This window comes from Chelmon rostratus, chromosome 1 (assembly GCF_017976325.1).
Source record: "Chelmon rostratus isolate fCheRos1 chromosome 1, fCheRos1.pri, whole genome shotgun sequence".
Classification (NCBI taxonomy): domain Eukaryota; kingdom Metazoa; phylum Chordata; class Actinopteri; order Chaetodontiformes; family Chaetodontidae; genus Chelmon; species Chelmon rostratus.
Genome location: NC_055658.1, coordinates 20,683,986 through 20,701,638, shown reverse-complemented (window position 1 = coordinate 20,701,638; position 17,653 = coordinate 20,683,986). Strand labels below are relative to the sequence as shown.

Here is a 17,653-nt window from a genome sequence, read left to right as displayed (position 1 = left end):
TGTACTTCAGCCAATAAAGTTTGGAATCTGGATTTACTCTTTCCCCAATATTTGCACAAGATAGGTCAGGTGGGATGAGGAATGTGTGTGTGTGTGTGTGTGTGTGTGTGCATGTGTGTGTAGATAGCCATGTTCAATTTGAATAGGATTTAGTTCTGGGCGTCTTATTCTTCTTCTTATTCTAATTTTGAACCAGACTTTATTCTCATTCTCGTCATTGTCCTTTTGGTAAACAGGATTCTTAAATAACTCTGTATTGTGCTCCATTCATGACACTTCCATTTTCTTTTGCAAGTCAAAAAGAAAAAGCCCGCATCCGTGCTACCACTACCACACTTTATGGTATGCAAGGTGTGTCATATGGCTACTGACTTGTGTCCATTTTTGGTCTGACAGTGTTTTTTATTACAGCAAAAATTCAGATTACTTTTAATCAGACCAGATGATCTTTTGTTTTAACGAAAGATGAGTTTTCCATGTGGCCCTTTGCAAAAGCCAAGTGAGCTGTCACAAGCCTTTTATTTCCCTGGAGTGCTTATAAACACTCTCCAGGCTATACAGACATCTCAAGGACTCAGAATAATGAAATTGCACCTTAAATTAATTTTGAGGTTTACTGCAAAGAGGTGGATATGTTTTGACTCCAAACATTCCAGCTTTTCACTATTTAAATATATTCTTGGAAAAAGTCATGTAAATCTATAAAAATCTAAATTGACATTTGAAGTTAGGGTATGCAAACCAGAACCAAAATAATCCAAAATGTTTCTTTTTAATCACGTTGTGACAACATGAAAAGTGGGAGAAGTCAAAAGGGTTAAATGCTCACAAAAGGCAACAAATTGTGTGTGTGTGTGTGTGTGCGCCTGTGTATGTGAACTTGCTCTCCTTGGCTGCAACCTGACCAGCTCCCATTCACTCTGGCTGACCTCTTCCAGGGCTCAAATGACCCTTTTTAGTTTCCCCTGAGTCTGAAACATGAAAACTCACCTCTCAGAAAGTGGCAGGATGTGTCACATGATATAACGTTGCTGTAAATGTGAGTAGTCATCTATTTCTAAATGCCTAATTATCACTAAATGCACGCAGTGACACACTTTTACTCTGATTTATGGGAAGGCGGGTCATATATGGAGGGTCACTAGTGTTCAACAGAATTTCATTAGTATTGGTTACAAAGGGGAATGTTAACGTCACACTGTGTAAAAACACATTTTTTTCGATGTCTTTAGCAGCCTGCCAAGAAACATCAATGTACTGGGCTGCTGAATGTGGGAGCACAATGCAAGTTTCACATTGGTTCCCCATTCGCAGCAGTTCGGGAGTTTCCCTCACCACGCTATTATGTCCCTGTTCTCTTTGGTTAACTTTGTGCAACAGGCTCCCTCTTTTCAGCCCCAATTCAATACAACAGGTTTAAATCTTAATGATCATATCATTCCCTTCTGCCCTGCTAGGCAGAACAACAGCTTCCCTGTCAGCATGTTTCATGTCTCATACTAAGCAACGGTCATAAGAAATGATAAAAGGGGAAGATTTGTTTTAAAAATGCCTCTGAAGTCAAAGCAAGTCAACACAGATGCATCTAATTTAAAAGGCATCGCAGGAAAATCTAATTTGAGAAGGATTTGTTAGTTGCAATGAAAACATCCATGGGAGAGTCAACATGAGGGCAGCCAAAGGCAAAGCTTAAAGATGAAAAAAAAATGGAGAATATGGCAGTAACACTTAATGACAAGCTGTGTCTGCCATTTGTCAGTTATGTTTGTTCTTATTCAGTGAGGTTACTAAAATGCAGATGATGCAGTAAAATAATAGGTATTAAAATGCTGATCTCTAATGAAATGGTGGTATGGGAGGGGCGCACACTCTTAATAATCCTAATGCCATATAGACTACAATGACTCATGATTTACGTACTGTTCTAGACAGAGATATTTTTTGTTTATATGTTTAGTGTAATTGTTTTGTTGTTGGTAAACTGCATGCATTGATCACTGTTACTACAACCTTCTTACTGAGAATTTACATAGTCTGTTACAGTAGCAGGTGGGTTTTTACACAAATGTATAAAATGACCCAACATAAATATGTTTAGTTTATGCTAAAGATACTTATACTAATGTAGTATGCCAAACTTTGAAAGTCTTTGGTAACATACTGTTGGCTTTCATATATAATGGCTCCAAAACAGAGTGTAGCTATTCCTTGTTATAAACTAGTCTTTGATAGCCAGTGTGTGACACTAACCTGTTGTCTCTTTTCTATCTCCAGCTTCATCCGCATGCTCAAGCATCTCAAGGTGTCTTGAAAGGTCTGCCTCAGGGTTTTCTCCATCAGGACTTTATGAAAGGCCCCCACCACACTGCCACACAGAAACACCACTGCATTGGACAGCAGCTACAGAAACAGACAAATAGCAGATGTTAGAGCTCAAATGGAAACAGACATATAACCATGCACACGCGCGCACGCACACACATCTGGAATGTGAGAAATTTGTCTTTTACTTTGGTAGTGGTTTTACTTTCATATTTTACTTTTTGTATCTTATCTTTATAAACAAATATGTGCATAACAATGCAGAATTTGGGCAAGTAACAAAATTTTGCTATCATAAGCATTCTGGTTTCCATTCACAATCACAATCACGTCTGAGTTGGCCGTGCTTGCATGTAGGTGAACAGTCCATTTGGAGAGCAAAAGAGGCTATCTGACGATGACATACTTTATTAGAGCTAGGTATAATTGTTTTGTAAACTGGCTACTTGTGAAACAATCCGAACGTAGTGATTGTCTCTCAACTCTAACTGCATTCTCGTGTCTCAAGTTGACAATAGGACTGTAAACAATGAACAGCGTACAGAAGAGGAAGTCTTTGCCTGGATATATATTATCTGGATATCCACTGGCTAGTATCATACTCAAACTCTTCCAATACAATAGTTAATTGGTACAGTGTTCTATATACTATGCTATCTTTAAAGATAAGTGTCCATGTTTCAGCAGCGGCAGGCTGATACATTAGCATCACATAAGCATTTCTACAACATAATGGCATATGTGTTTATCCAACTGGTTTTACCTGGTTGGCAAGGTAAGGAGTGGACGTTTCGCTGTAAATGGTGAGGCGCAGTGTGAGGACCATGATGTGGGACAATGAGGAGATGACGCTTAGCACCACAGCGTACCACAACTGGAATGGCAGCATGGTGTACACGGTGAAGATAATGAAGAGAAAGAAAGGCACCTGAAAACATAAAGGTTCCATTATTTCAGCCTGTTGTGCCACCACTAAATCAAATTCTACTAAATGCTGCATTTATGCACTCATTTTGAGTGTCAGACATCTCATGACACTTAAATACTTGCAGAAAAAGAGGTGCATGTTGTAGGTAATACCTACTGTATAACAAATGCAATTGACCTATTATAAGCAAATATTAAATTATAAGGCAAATAATAATCATACATACTAGAATATTTGATTAGTTGATGTAACTTTTTTTCTTAATGATCAGTCATCCAAATATTACAGATGAGAAATATTTAAGAATTCCAGCTTAGATCTAAAAGAAAATACATTTCAAGAGCTTTTTCACATCCGTGTAGACTGTATTTGTTGTATGATTTTCATGCCAGCAAGTTTGTGTGGCCTGGATCATACTAAAAAAGTAATTTACAACAAAAATATAACCTTAAGGGAGGTGAGGTTACCTGATCCCAAGGCAGGATAATGGGGCTGCTGAAGATGAAGGTGTAGCCCATGGTGAGGTGTGTGGCCCATATAATCAGGCCCAGCAGACGCCTCCATCTCTGTGAGAGCATCTCTGTACACACCAGCACAAACACGGCCAGAAACACACACAGGCTGCTGCTCACCACGCTCACAAAGGCACAGTGTTCCAGTGCGCTCTGCTCCAGCAGCAAGGGAGAAAAATAAATACACATCTTATTACAGTAATAGTCATTTCTTAGTCGTATATCTTTCAGTCAGTAAAATGAGGGTTCATTTGTTAGAAATTCCTCATGCAGATTTCCCACGTTTGACATATTGTTTGTTGGACAGTTTCCATACATTTGTAGTGCATGCATTTCATGCAATGGTATTTCACCAAGTACTACATACATAAGTCACATTACAATTAAAAGCATGTGTCAGCTTTAATAGAAGGCAGTTTCCATATTTATATATTAGAGCTTAAGACAACATTACGCAACTTTAAAAGGGACAGAGACCATGAAGTTGCTGCCTGATGTGCAGGTATATCAGTTGCAAACATTAAAAAGTTGGAAAGTGTCAAAAGTGCAAACGTTTAAAGGATATTTGCTTTACAACACTAAAAGCTACACCTTTCATCAACATCTTTATGATTCTCAACCAAAACCAAAATTATGGGCTTCACTAAATTGGTATACTGCAGGGCTATTGCATTGTTTTGTATGGCAAGTCTGTTATTTTATCCATCCCTCTGTATGTATACTCACATCTACTATAAATTAATTAAATGTTTGCACCCATGCTCATCCTTTTCAATCAGTAGTTTATTACTTGTGTTTCTGACTTAATAATCTGTTCTCTGAAAGCAAACCTGAGGTTTGGGATGAGTATAAGATGCTCCTGAGAGCCATTGATATTCAGCCAGAGCATTGAGGGTTTATGTAGGAGTGTTTCTTCACAGCTGTCTCTGCATCATGTCCTGTTTGCTCCAGGTCACCATCTTCCTGATTGAGTTACTGTACAGTGAGAAGCAAGCACGAGGGGAAAAGATTCAGCATTTGTAAGCATGAGTGTGTGCGAGGAAGCCTGTTTGCATGTATGTGTCTATGCTTGTGCGAATGTCTGTGTGTGTGTGTATTGTGCATGTAAAACGCATGCATAAAAGTTTGCCTTGGCATAAGTGGGAGAGAGAGAGAGAGAGAGAGAGAGAGAGAGAGAGAGAGACAGAGAGACAGAGAGTGGGTGTCGGAGGGAGAGCACGAGAGAAAACAAGGGGTTAAAAGAGCGCTCAAGAGTGAGACAGATGCACAAAGTCAGTGCTAATAGATCTCTGCTCAGAGAAGGCCATCTCTGCATTGTATGCTGAGCTTTCTGGTTGCCATGGCAGCATTGGAAAAGGCCAGATCTCAACTAAAGCACTTTCTAATCCCTATGTAGCTGTGAGCCTTGACAAAACCTTTTTGTAGGCGGAAAAAGAACAATTATTATATATGAATAGGAGGTAAAACCATGTGATAACAACAGACATGGCTGTAATTTTCAAAGCATGGCACACAAGAACTAACAAACTCATGTGAAACCAGATGTATTCCTCTGCAATATTAGCACACTTTTCATTTACTATTCCCACTTACAACATTATTTTTATAATACCATTGTTGTCTGTATAAACACTTATACTTTCAGTATTTAGGTCTGCAGGTTATGTAAACATTTTATCTAAAAAGAAAAAACTAATATTTCTACTGTGCTGTGTACTGCATGTCCACTGTTCCGTTGTCCTAAATGTGTAATTGTTCCTGTATCGTTTCTACCAGTATGATACAGTCATAGAAAACAGAGGCAGGGGTCAAAGCTGCAGTGGCTGAAAAATCATAAAGTGTGAAATGCATTAGCAAGCATGAACCATGTATGGAGGACACTTGCATCTTATATGAAATATACACTCTACAGACATCCTCCAACAGCTCTAGGAAACACCATCCAGGAAGACCCATTGTATTTAGATACAATTTTAAGAACCCAAAACAACAGGCTGCTTAATACCATCTCTCCATCCAATCAGAGCCTGAGACTGGTGCCACAAGTGGCACTTGGTAGCATTGGATCAGCCAGTTTTCCTCTCAGCATAGCTCTTCATCCAATGTCGATTGGAGAGGAGTTATATAAGTTGAGAGTGGCTTTCTGACACCGGTAGCCACCCCCTAACAGACACCCTGCCCCTCCTTTGCATTTAACAACAGTGTTATACAGCTCCATCCCAGCATTTTCTCGTAACTCTTCTGTACCCCTGGCAACTGTCTGTGCGGGAGGACAGCCAAGAAGAAAGAGGAAAACAGGAACAGAAGGAGTGAGTGATGGTATGTCCGGAATGGATAAGGGTAACTAAGAGAATTTTGCATATTTAATGTCACAATTTACTCTAGGAGTAGCTAAAATGAATGAGCTGTGTGTGTGTGTGTGTGTGTGTGTGTGTGTGTGTGTGTGTGTGTGTGCACGCGTGCGAATGCATGTGTGTGTATGAACAAGTCAGTGTGTGAGTATACATATGCCCATGTACAGGACTGCGTGAAAGTGAAAGAGCTTATGTTATGATGTTCAGGCAAAATGAACATGAGTATGACACAGAGTCAGCAGCAACACAATAGAAGGAAGGTTAAGATGTTTTTTTTCCAACAAGGCAAAGTAATACAATCTCTGGTGACAGAACCTGTCAGTTCACTATATGAACTGCCGGTCTGACTGACTGCTCTGCTACCTGCCATCATGCCAAAATCAACAGCAAGCCGAAGTCCATGAATACCTGCCTCTTCCTGTCACAGTCAGAACCACAATTATACCCTCTATACTTTGACAGCTACATTGTTTTAACCACCATTCTTGAGCCATTTTCTTCTATTCAGTTTTCAAACGAAGCTTACAAAGATGATTTTTTTTGTTATTGTGGCAGGATAGTCTATTTAGCAGGGAGTCTGTGCCTCAGTGAATACACTTTTGCTCAAGTCCCATGTCAGCAGGCACTTCCTCTGTTGAAGGATTTTTGAGCAAAACTGAAGTACTACCAGCTCCAGGGCTACTGTTCTGTAGCTCAGCCTGGCCTCTGACCGCTCTGCAGAGAATGGCAAGACAATTTCCTGACAGAGAAGAATCATTAACATTACTGAGCATGTGCCTGATTTTGTTTGATGGATGCATTCCTAGCCTGTCCTCTTTTCTAATCCAGGGAAAGCAACTGAAATATGCATTCTCTATGTTCTTGTCTATTTCAGTGATGTCCTCCTTCTCGTTCAAACAGTTACACAATCACTCACTCATTCACACTTCTGGGCAGCTGCATCAGTAGTGAAGGGGAGTTAAGTGCTTTTTTTAAGTAGTTGTAAGGAGGGAAGAGATCTTAATCTGGGTTTTCATCGTTTGTTACATTTTCACAGCCAACCTAGGGGATAGGGACTCAGACAGCCCATCGAACCACATCCTGCTTCTCTAAACACTGAGCTACTGCTGCTGTCCTAATGTACCACATTAGTCCCCATACACTATCCAACTCAATGAATCCTCTCTGCTCCCCAAAGCGACAGACAACTGCTAGAAGGGCTGTGAATCTTTAAAGTAATTCTCAATGCACCTTGATGCCTCTTAATTTTTGATTTCCATACTTTTGTATACTCATGTACTATTTGCAATTTAAAGTCCAAGCGGTTTCTTATGTGCGATGTACACTCAGTGGCCACTTTATTAGATACACTTGTACAATCTAATACGATCCAATACAGCCCTGCCATAACCCTTATCTTCACAAAGCTCATAATGTTCAGATTTTGGTGATTTGGTCAAAGGGGGTGTTTTACATACATAACTGGGGGGGATTATTCAATTAACACCTCTACAGACAGCCTAGGTCAAACCAAACAGACGTGAGACAACCTCATCCAAAATCCCACTGACATCTATAACTATTCTAATTACTAAAAATTTTAGCAGCCTTTTAACAAGTACCGTTTCTCATTAGCCCGAGACGTTGGAGGGCTAGACTTTACAGCTCAACAGAAGAGGTGAGTGAGTGAGTGAATTATTGGGTCGTGGCTAGCTAAGACATGTCTTTATTAATAGCAGGACAGAACGGGGGCTGGTTTGCGGAGGCATTGTTAATGTTATTTGTTATACCTGTTCATTTCCTGTGATGACAAGTCAAAATGTCTATTGGTCTATGGTTGTCAGTTAGTTGACTGTAAAAAGGCAGCTAATTCTGCAAGGTCTTATCAGTCTCCTTAATATGAACAAGGCTAGACAGATAAGTCAGGCGATATTAGCTTATTGCAGATATATTTGTGTGTTGAAAACAGTCGGAAACTCAGTTTGTATCACATGTCACCACTTTGCCTTGCGTCAACCATCTTCTTGTTGTGCTACCCCTCCCATTCTTGCACCATGGGTATTGCAAGGGCACAAAAATACAACAAAAGAAGGCAAGTTCGATTTCTAGAAAGTGTCATAGCATGGTATTGTATGTGCCGTGTTTTGTCATGTAAAATGCATTCATGACAGCCCTGTGAACATGTACACACAAGCATTACTCCCTTTTGATGTGTTAATGTTATTTACCAGCTCACAGGAGTTACACAGATAACATTAAGATTTCAACAGTACACCAGCTGGTTGTACAGTTAAATTGTTTGTTCCATGTCTCTTTGCAGAAGATGACCATGCTTCATGCGCAGGAGTTTACAACAACTAATAGATGGCCAATCATTCCACTGCCTCAATGGCTGCTGATTAGTAGGGTAATGTTACACATATTCACAGTACAATGCATAGGTTTTGAGTTACAGTTTTCTGCACAGTGAAGAAAACACATATCTTTTTCTATTTATTAAGAAAAACTGTAATGCTGAACAGTGGCTCAGGCTGCATGCTTACGCTGTAGAAATTCAGGCACTCAAACATTTGGTCTTGTGGTCAATAACCTAAAATACCTGTATAACCTAAATTTCTCTGTTTTCAACAAGCACATGGAAGTAAAGACTCACCAGTTGGAGGGCAAAGAAGAGAATGAGGAGGATTCCACAGGCGAGCATGGAAAGGCCCAGCAGGAGCACCAGAGGCTGATACTGGCTGATGCAAGAGAATTTGCGGTATAGTGCCTCATTTTTCAGCTCCTGGTCGTTCAACAGGTACTTTCCCTTGGCTGGCATGGCTCACACTTTTTAGAGAGGCATATCAGGTGTTAACGAGGAGCCCCAGAGAGCAGGAGTGTGTGTCTCCACACCTTGTGTGTGTGCGTGTGTGTGGGCCAGAAGTTTGTTCAGAAGAAGTCCACAGTTCGAGATCTGTTAGGGTCCCCTTGCTAGCTCATGATGCTCAAGTGAAACTTGTGTGTTTCCTTCGGCGTGGCATCTTGAATGTTGTGGTTTCTTCTCTCACAGCTTTGTAGCTCTCTCCACTAGTCCTCCTCTGTGTGGTGTGTCTCTCTCTGATTCTCTCCCCTTCTCTAGTCCTTTTGTGTGTTCTATCCTCTGTCTGGTGTTGGCAGGCAGACCCGTTTCATCCTTTGCCAGCTACTGTGTTGCTCCCTTCAGTGGATTTGAGTAATAAGCCCAGGGTTGGGAGACACAGTAGGGGAGGGGAGGGGAGTTTAAGAAAGGGGAGGAGAGGGATAAGGAGGAAGAGCAAGAGGAAAACAGGAGATGGTGAGGGCAGCAGCAAAGGTCACCGGTAATCCCACCAGGTCGGAAGCTCCACTCCTTAGAGGGACATGGAGAAAAAAGAAACATTTTACTTAAGGTTTGGTGGCACACATGTACACAAAACAAACACTGGCCAAAACTTTCAAATGAACAACATTTTTCATAAGAACAACAACATAAAATTTGGCTTCACTGATCTGAAAATGAACATGTCTATAACTTCTAAAAACGGGCAGAATGTAATCAGGCACCTCAAGTGACTCACTGGGAATACTGTAAGAGGGAGACATAAATATCCGGATCCCTTGATGAGCACATGCTTATTCATACCTGTACTCAGCAATTTTCCACAATTTCCAAACCCCCGTCTCCGTTTACCCCAGGGTCCTGGCTCAGTTTGGCCATAACTTTCATAGAGAGCAGCCATAATAATGGGCGACACTGCTAATGAGAGCAGTTGCCTTGGAGCCATTTACAGAACAATACAACATCGGTGAATGGAGTTCTATACAGCCACAAACCACACAAACAACCTTATTCTCCCTCAGACGAACTAACAAACAAGACAGCTGAGACAGGTCCACAGCTGAGACAACAGGCACAAAAAACAGTGACAAATGGATTTGTGACTTGCTGTGTGCATATATGTAATACAGAACTGTATGCACCAATGCCTCTGAAGTGGAAGACGGTATTTAATTACCCACTCTCCAGTTTCACACTTGAAATTGAAAGATGATCAATTTCAAAACAAACTGAGCATCTGTGGTTCTGAGATCAAAAACTCACTGTAAACATTAAACAAAACCTACAAATTGAGCCATTTATCCCCTCTCTGTCTGAGGCCAATGCGTCTGCTTACTGAGTGAGGGAACACGCCATACTTACCGAGAGAAGATGCCAGGAAGGCTCTGTTAAAACACACACTGTGAATATCTCATCAAACAATTAGAGGCCCTTTGCCCGAGCTGCAAGCAGAACTGATAATCACAACAAACAATTCATAGACACCACGGTCTGACAGGAGATGCAGGGGCAGTGGAGCTGAGGTAAGGGCTGCATTATGGTGATAGAATAACCTGCTGCAATTCTTCTAAAAATGCTGACATTATAAATTCAGTTAAATTCTATAAAAAACTAGAGAGGGGAGAATTTGTGTGTAACTGCAGTTCTAGCTAATAAGAGCTCCATATATTCATTCGGGAGAGTGGGAGAGACACTGTCTTGTAGCTCAATGGAAACTATGTGAACTTCGCACCGCTGTCAATAGAAACCTAATTTCCTCCAGTTCTTAATATCGCTGTGGGCAGTGTGTGTACAGCACTGATTCATGTTTGCCCCTCACATAGCAACAGCGACAGATGCTACTTGCCATAAAAAGAGACAAGGGACAAGACATACAAACACCTGTCGCATTGTGTGGAAGTGAAGAGTGAGACGCACTGCTTCCATCTTGTAATGATGAAATGCACTGCCACAGTGAGAAGTGTCATGAGAGACCTGCTAGCAGTTTACAACCACCTTCAACTTTTCCCTTGCACTGCTGCTGCTGGACAGAAGAACATCCAGCCGGCTTCCCCCCAGCCTCAGATAATACACCACAGGCAGTTTGAGGGCAATAAAAGCCAGAACAAGAGCAGAGAGGCAAAACAAAGCACGTAGTGCTGGTGGCTCAATTGTGTCCTCTGCTCGCATCAATAAGAAACAGCTGACCTGTAAGAAGGGGCTCTGAGTGGATGTTTACAGACTGTTTAATCTGGGGGAATCATTTACTCCCTGTATGCCTACTGTTGAGTATGCAGCGCTTTTGCATATTCTTATGCACGCATTACTATAAATGTCATCATAAATGGTAGACATAGCAAGGAACAAATATGCAGGACTGGAATTCAGTCATTTCTAGGGCAAGGCCAATTTGGCCTCTGATAATATGAATCATGGTCAAAACCAGTGGTGCAGTAGCAATAAGGGATAATTACATATTACGAAGACGAAAACAAAAAACTGAATACTGAAAGTCAAACTGAATATTTGACTTTTCCACAAAATGCTGTCTCATTGATGTGAACTCATTATATTGATTGTTAATAAATCCTATAAATGGGCTAAAGGTGATCAAGATAATCTGAACAAGTTTCAACACCCATGCAATGATTAGCATTTGAGTCTGAGATCATTAGCGAGTCACAAAAAACACTTAACAGTTTTTTACACGTTAAACATTAAAAATACTGATGAGAAGCTTCTCAAGGCGAGACGACTGATCTCTTCTCGGCACACAGAGATACACAGCAGCTGAGAGACAGGTCATATTATAGAGAGAGATATTAGCTGTTTCTGGGTGAATAAATGGTTATGTTACTTATAAAAGGTAGGCTAAACAAGCAACGAGAATGATGACTTTCAAGAGTCATTAATAACACCTTCAAGAACATAAGCACATAGAAAAGTAGCTTAAAAGCAGACAGACTAAGGGAGGCCGTTTACTGCAAACTATATTATAATTAGAAACTGAGTACAATTAGTAATCAGTATAAACACACATTATTAGACTGTAAACCATTGATCAAACCAATAACTAACTGCAGTCAATTAATGTCTGACAACCTTATCAAACTTTAGCAGCTTAAACAGATCTCCCCGGGAAAACATTACACCATTAATTAACTCCCATTAAGAAATATAACAAACCAACAATTTTTTGTGCATCTGGGAAAAACACATCACTCTAGACACACAAAATAAAAGGCATCATATGTCGACAATTTTGTTGCCAATTCTGCAATATAATCCACAAAGATAAACTGTATTTCTGTAAATACTTTACAGATTTGGGGTTTTATCGCCTCCACTGGTTAGCTGAGCTATAGTGGGAGTTGACCATGGGAATGAGTGGCGAACAGTTTCAAAAATCAAGATTTCTCACTAAAATATGGGCTGGTTGGTGGATCAGATACACACCGAATTTAAACACAGACTCACAACATTGTCAATTCACTGTAGCATTGGGAAAAAAATACAGTACATCCTCTGAACATGTTGACAATTAGTTTATTGCGTCCTTTTGGATTTTACCAAAGGCCGCATACTTATTAACATCACTAGAAACTGAATATTACTGAATGGCATAAACAGATAAGTGTCAAGTCAGATCTCACAGCAACAATATAAACTCTTTGTAGTACGTAGTCGGCTAACACTATTCAGCAATATGTATAATTTATTTTAAGGACACAACAGCCAGGTAGGGTTAGACATGGCACGCCAATTTGGCCATGTGGTAGAAGGAGCATTACAGTCACACCCCAGGGCATCCACAGTACTGGCTGCTTGGCCGTGGTATCATTTCTACCCTGAAAAAGTCAGCCTTTTTTTTTTTTTCAATGATCACATACATGGTAAAAGCACCAATTAATAGTCCAGGACATGGATCAAGGCAACACTTGAAAGCAAAACACAAGCAATACAATTTAGCAAAAATGAAGGGAGATACAGACAGAATCCAATTTAGCACATTGAGGGACTGTTTAGCTTCGGCACATGAAGTCCTTCTAAACACAACAGAGACAATCCAGACTGTGTGTGTCAGAGAGGGAACAAGGGAGGTGTTATCATACCTACTGTAGTCCTTGAGGGAACAACTTATCTATGGACCACAGGATGGTGCTTCTTCTTTGTATCTGCTAATCTAGCTCCTTACGTAGAAGAAACTATACAAGTAAAAACAAGTAAAAAAGGACCCATCAGCTGATTCTTTGAGCATGATGGCTTTCATGTAGGTGTTTTTACTTCCATCCAGTAGCAGAATGTGTATGGTTTCTTAAAAACTCAGTAACACACTTATCAACCAGTAAGTGACAAGACAGAACATGACCAGGAAACAAGCTGAAGTGTAATGGTGGCCCAAGGCCAATATGCCTCTAACCTAACCTCCTCCATTTTTTTTCCACGATGACTGAATACAAGGAAAGGAAGTGAAAAGGTTAATAGCATGTTCCGAAATCAATGATCAAGGTCTGTTGGCTCAAGGACTTCAGCATTTAAAGTGTCTCACTAGTCTTTAGACAGCCATTTGACACTGAAAGAACTCTTATTTACCCGATGTTAAAGCTCCCAGACCTGATGGTGCTTTTTATGATCCAACTCTAAAGTTACCATAGCAGAAAAGCAGCACCATCAGACCTTTGGTTATGCTGTAGCACTGAGCTGGGAGAACAGAGAGACAGGGATGTACGCTTCAATAGAGCCGAGTCTCTCAGCAAGCCCTGATGAATAGCTGAAACTGTGCTGTGCACTGACTGCCAGTTCTTTTACTACGAAAGCTTGGCAATTGAGGGAATCACATAGCAGCCATGTAAACTGGCGTCACTGAATCCTGGAACAATAGCCACACAAAACCAACTAACGTCACTGTGCGCTCGCTGCTGAGACGCAGGAACATACAGACCCTCGCGTCAAAGAAAAGAGGCGGCGAAGTGTAACAGAAACTGGGAGCTGTGTGTGTGAGTGTGTGTGTGTGTGTGTATTTTGTATACAGCTTCAGAAAAGCAACAACGTGACTATGATCAGCGTAGAAACCAAACCATCTTGTGTGGGCTTCTATTACACTGGAGGAGATGAATAAATTACTGAAAGCTGCTTTTCATAGTGTATTTAAAGACTTTACATTACTTAAGTCATCAAAATTGCCAATCTGGAGCTCCTTTCTTATTTTTTATCATTTTGGCATACTGTTTATTATACTAACTCATAATTTCTGTGGTGGTTTTGTTGTACACAATGCAGAAATTTGCTTGTCAAGTAATGCTTAGTGTTGAATATTGGAAGTAATTAAGGTTTACGTCAATATTTTTTTATGCTTTCACTATTCACATGACAATATAAAACATGTGTACTGCACCTTGGGAACTTTTGGTTTGTATGCATCAAGAGACTTATCTAGATGACAGGTCCTTCTGTATATAACTGCTTTTTACACTATATTCATCTATGGTAACCCTAGTATGTTCACAAGCATGCACATGCAGTCTGCTAAGAAGCAGAGTGACATGTTTAGCCTCCCAGGAAACAAAGCAGGAGTAGGTATCTGCAGGGCATCCTAAAAAATACCAGGCAATGCAAGCTGTCTAACAGGAAACAAAGCAAGTGGAGGAGATCTGTCAAGCATCTAGACACAGTGCAGTCCCTAAAGGTCTGAATGCTGACACATTGTCTATTGTTTTGGATTTGTAGTTTAGCACATCAGATTTGCAGTGAAACACTGACTATGAGGTTCAAGTGCTTGCTTTCAGCTTGAATTTCTGAATTTTCCTAATACCTGAGCATGATTGAATGTTTCCCTGAGATTTTAATTTCAATGGAAAGTTCCTCATTTGAGACTCATATACCCTGGAAACGTTCCAGTTGAATGCTGCCTGGGAACGAACAATCCATTTCCTTTATGCCAAGTAATCGTCTCATTGGTAATAAACCAATCTCGTCTGAAAATCTGGTGAGATCTTCACCAAACCTATGCCCTATTCAAAGCCTTTTCACAGAAAGCAAACAGGCAGGTCTTTTTCCCAAGCAAATAACTCTGCTTTATGGCCGTCTTTGTGTTGGCATTCAATAGGACTGGACAGAAAAGGCACAAAGAATGACCTCTGTGAGAGAAAACAGGGAGCCACATTTCTCAGCCCATGCTCGACAGAACCAGGTTTAAAGACTGTAAAGGTCAGCTGGACCAAAGAAACAAGGCTTGCAGACATCAGCTGTTGAGCTGGCTTGCTTCCATCATGCATTCAAGGCAAAAAACACTGAAACACGCCATTTGGTCTCTTAATGATCCATTCTTATGGTCAATGTGCATAGACTGAAAGTGAGTTCAATCTACATTGAACAAATTCATATGAGACAGGATAATCTCTGGTTGTCACTGTTAGCAAAGACTCCATTCCATAGTGTACTTTGATAGAACCATAGAAATACACTGAACATTAAATACTTATCAAATACAGTCAATTTCAGATTCAGTTCTCTATGTATGCCGGTTCCCTCTGGAAACCTCACATGTCGGTTGTCTTATGTTGTATGTATTTTTGTCTGTCTACTTTATTTGGTCAGTTAAATGTTACTATCATTGAATTACCTTTCTGTCCATGGTAAGACTCATACCGACCAAGCCAGGAAATGTTTAACCCAGCATTCAACCCAGTTTATACCCAGAGATTTTATTGCCAAGGAACCTTAACAGCCCACCTTTCTAAATTCAATGTGCAGTTAGTAATCAGCACCAATTCGCATGTTTGTAATTTATGCTTAATTCTGTATTGTTTCCTGGACAATGACTTCATGGAATCTGAAAGACGGTCAATTGAAGACTGATACTGAGAAACTGGTGTTTTGACTGCAGTAAATAACTGTGAAAAGTTCAGATGGATAAAGTACTTTTATTGATCTCCTTAAGGAAATTTTAGTAATTCACACTACACAAAGCTGACCTGAGGTAAGTAAGAAAACTTTACACAACTTTAAAAATATATATACAATATATATACTGTACATGCACATAAAAACTACTGTAATAGAGGTGCTTAATAACTACCACTGTACTTAAGTGTCCTGACTGACCAGTTCTGGCATTTTATATTGCAAGAATTAGTACTTGCCATGACATAATCAGTGACTTAAAAAGATAAAATTATCCAGTGTTATTTTCTGTACATACATGGGTAAAAACTGAATCCCAGTCAGAATTGGGTTGCAGGGTAGGCTACATAATCTTGATAATCTTGCAAGAGCCTGCTCATACGCAGAGCACTTCCATAAACAGATGACTGATGTATGTACAGCAATGCATGGGGCTGATTAGATTAGGCCTTCTGTCCTGTCATTTTCCCTCTCCTCTCCTCTCCTCTCCTCTCCTCCCAGTACTGTCTACTGACATTGAATTAGCTGGAATCACCAGGAGGAGCTGCTGAGACCTAACAATATTAACAGGACGCTATCTCAGCACTGATTTAAGCTTCAAATGCCATTGCTTATAATAAATACAGGAAGTGCAACCAACAGCACCACGTGCTCGGAAGCTGGACATTACTGCTCAAGTGTTTCACATTTACTTCCACAAACTGGAGCAAAGGTCCACCACCACAAGTGAAACCATCAATTTTACTGCTTGATACAAACAGCAGTCCAAGGAGGGGTTTATTGATTTAAAGATACATAGAATTTAGATCCAAACATATCCACCATGGGGCAAATTTAATATTGAAATAGCACTCATTGAATTAGTCTACTCCATTTCCTTCTCATAGGCCATTTCAGTTTGAAAACACCTGCTCACTCACAAAGGAAAAATGTTATCTGTCAGTCACCCAAGTCATAATGTCAGCAAAGTCATAAAAAATGAGACAAGGTTCAAAAGAGGTTTGTGGTTCAATGAAATCAGTTTGGTTAAGAAAGAAAATTATTTTTAATTGTTTGGTGCCAAGAGGCCTTGCAAAACAGTGTAACAACAGCTACTTCAAGGGGAATCCTCTCTTCTCTGGCAGATACATCCCTGACAAGAAAAAAGATTTTACTGCACAGACTGTTGATGTCCTCTTTAAAGAGCAGCAAACAGAACGTACTGCTAATCTCTGAACCTTTGACTTACTGTTGTGTGTGAATGTGTATCTATTCTTGTTGTAGTCTTCAATTGATGGAGTCTTTATTGGGAATAAAATGTTTCACCCTCTCTATACATGTTGTGGGATTATTTTTTGAAACATTATTGTAGCCTTTTTTTATCCAGCACAGATTCACAGTACTTTTGTTGGTTTTAAAAACTTTAGCATGTATAAAACATAGGTACGGTACAATCATACGCACTGAATGATGAGCTGCATGGGATGTTTTGTTTCTTTTTTTTCTTCTTTTTTTCCCCAAAAGATACATAATTTGGAAGAATCCTGAGAAGAAAAACAGGGTGGAAAGAATGCGCTACAGTGAGAGAATCCATTGTTTCCAGCTGGTGCAGCCAGCCACATCCCATTTCAGGTTTCAAAACTGGACCCGCTCCATCCTGTAACTGTGGAGCAGTAGGGCCCCTCTGCCCCTTCCACCACCAATAAGAAAACCATAATTATCCCTTAGTACGCCAGCCAGCTTACTACCGGTACTGCCATTCAAAGAGAAACCTCAACATCTGCAACCAGCACAGCAGAGAGCTGTTTACACAGCTAAACAAAACCTAACGTGGATATCATGCAGAGCTGCTGCAACAGAA

General features: G+C 40.2%; 1 protein-coding gene across 2 annotated transcripts in view; it reads right to left on the bottom strand.

Annotated features, from left to right (window-relative positions):
* adcy7 (adenylate cyclase 7) overlaps positions 1–17,653 on the bottom strand; it is a 53,206-nt gene that overhangs the window by 18,996 nt on the left and 16,557 nt on the right. For both annotated transcript variants that reach the window (XM_041935775.1, XM_041935857.1), the window contains exons 2-5: positions 8,749–9,462; positions 3,718–3,915; positions 3,086–3,250; positions 2,251–2,400 (exon numbers count right to left, since the gene is read on the bottom strand). In XM_041935775.1, the coding sequence (XP_041791709.1) occupies positions 2,251–2,400; positions 3,086–3,250; positions 3,718–3,915; positions 8,749–8,913 (678 nt within the window). In that variant the 5' untranslated portion in view covers positions 8,914–9,462. The remainder of the gene's footprint in view (positions 1–2,250; positions 2,401–3,085; positions 3,251–3,717; positions 3,916–8,748; positions 9,463–17,653) is intronic.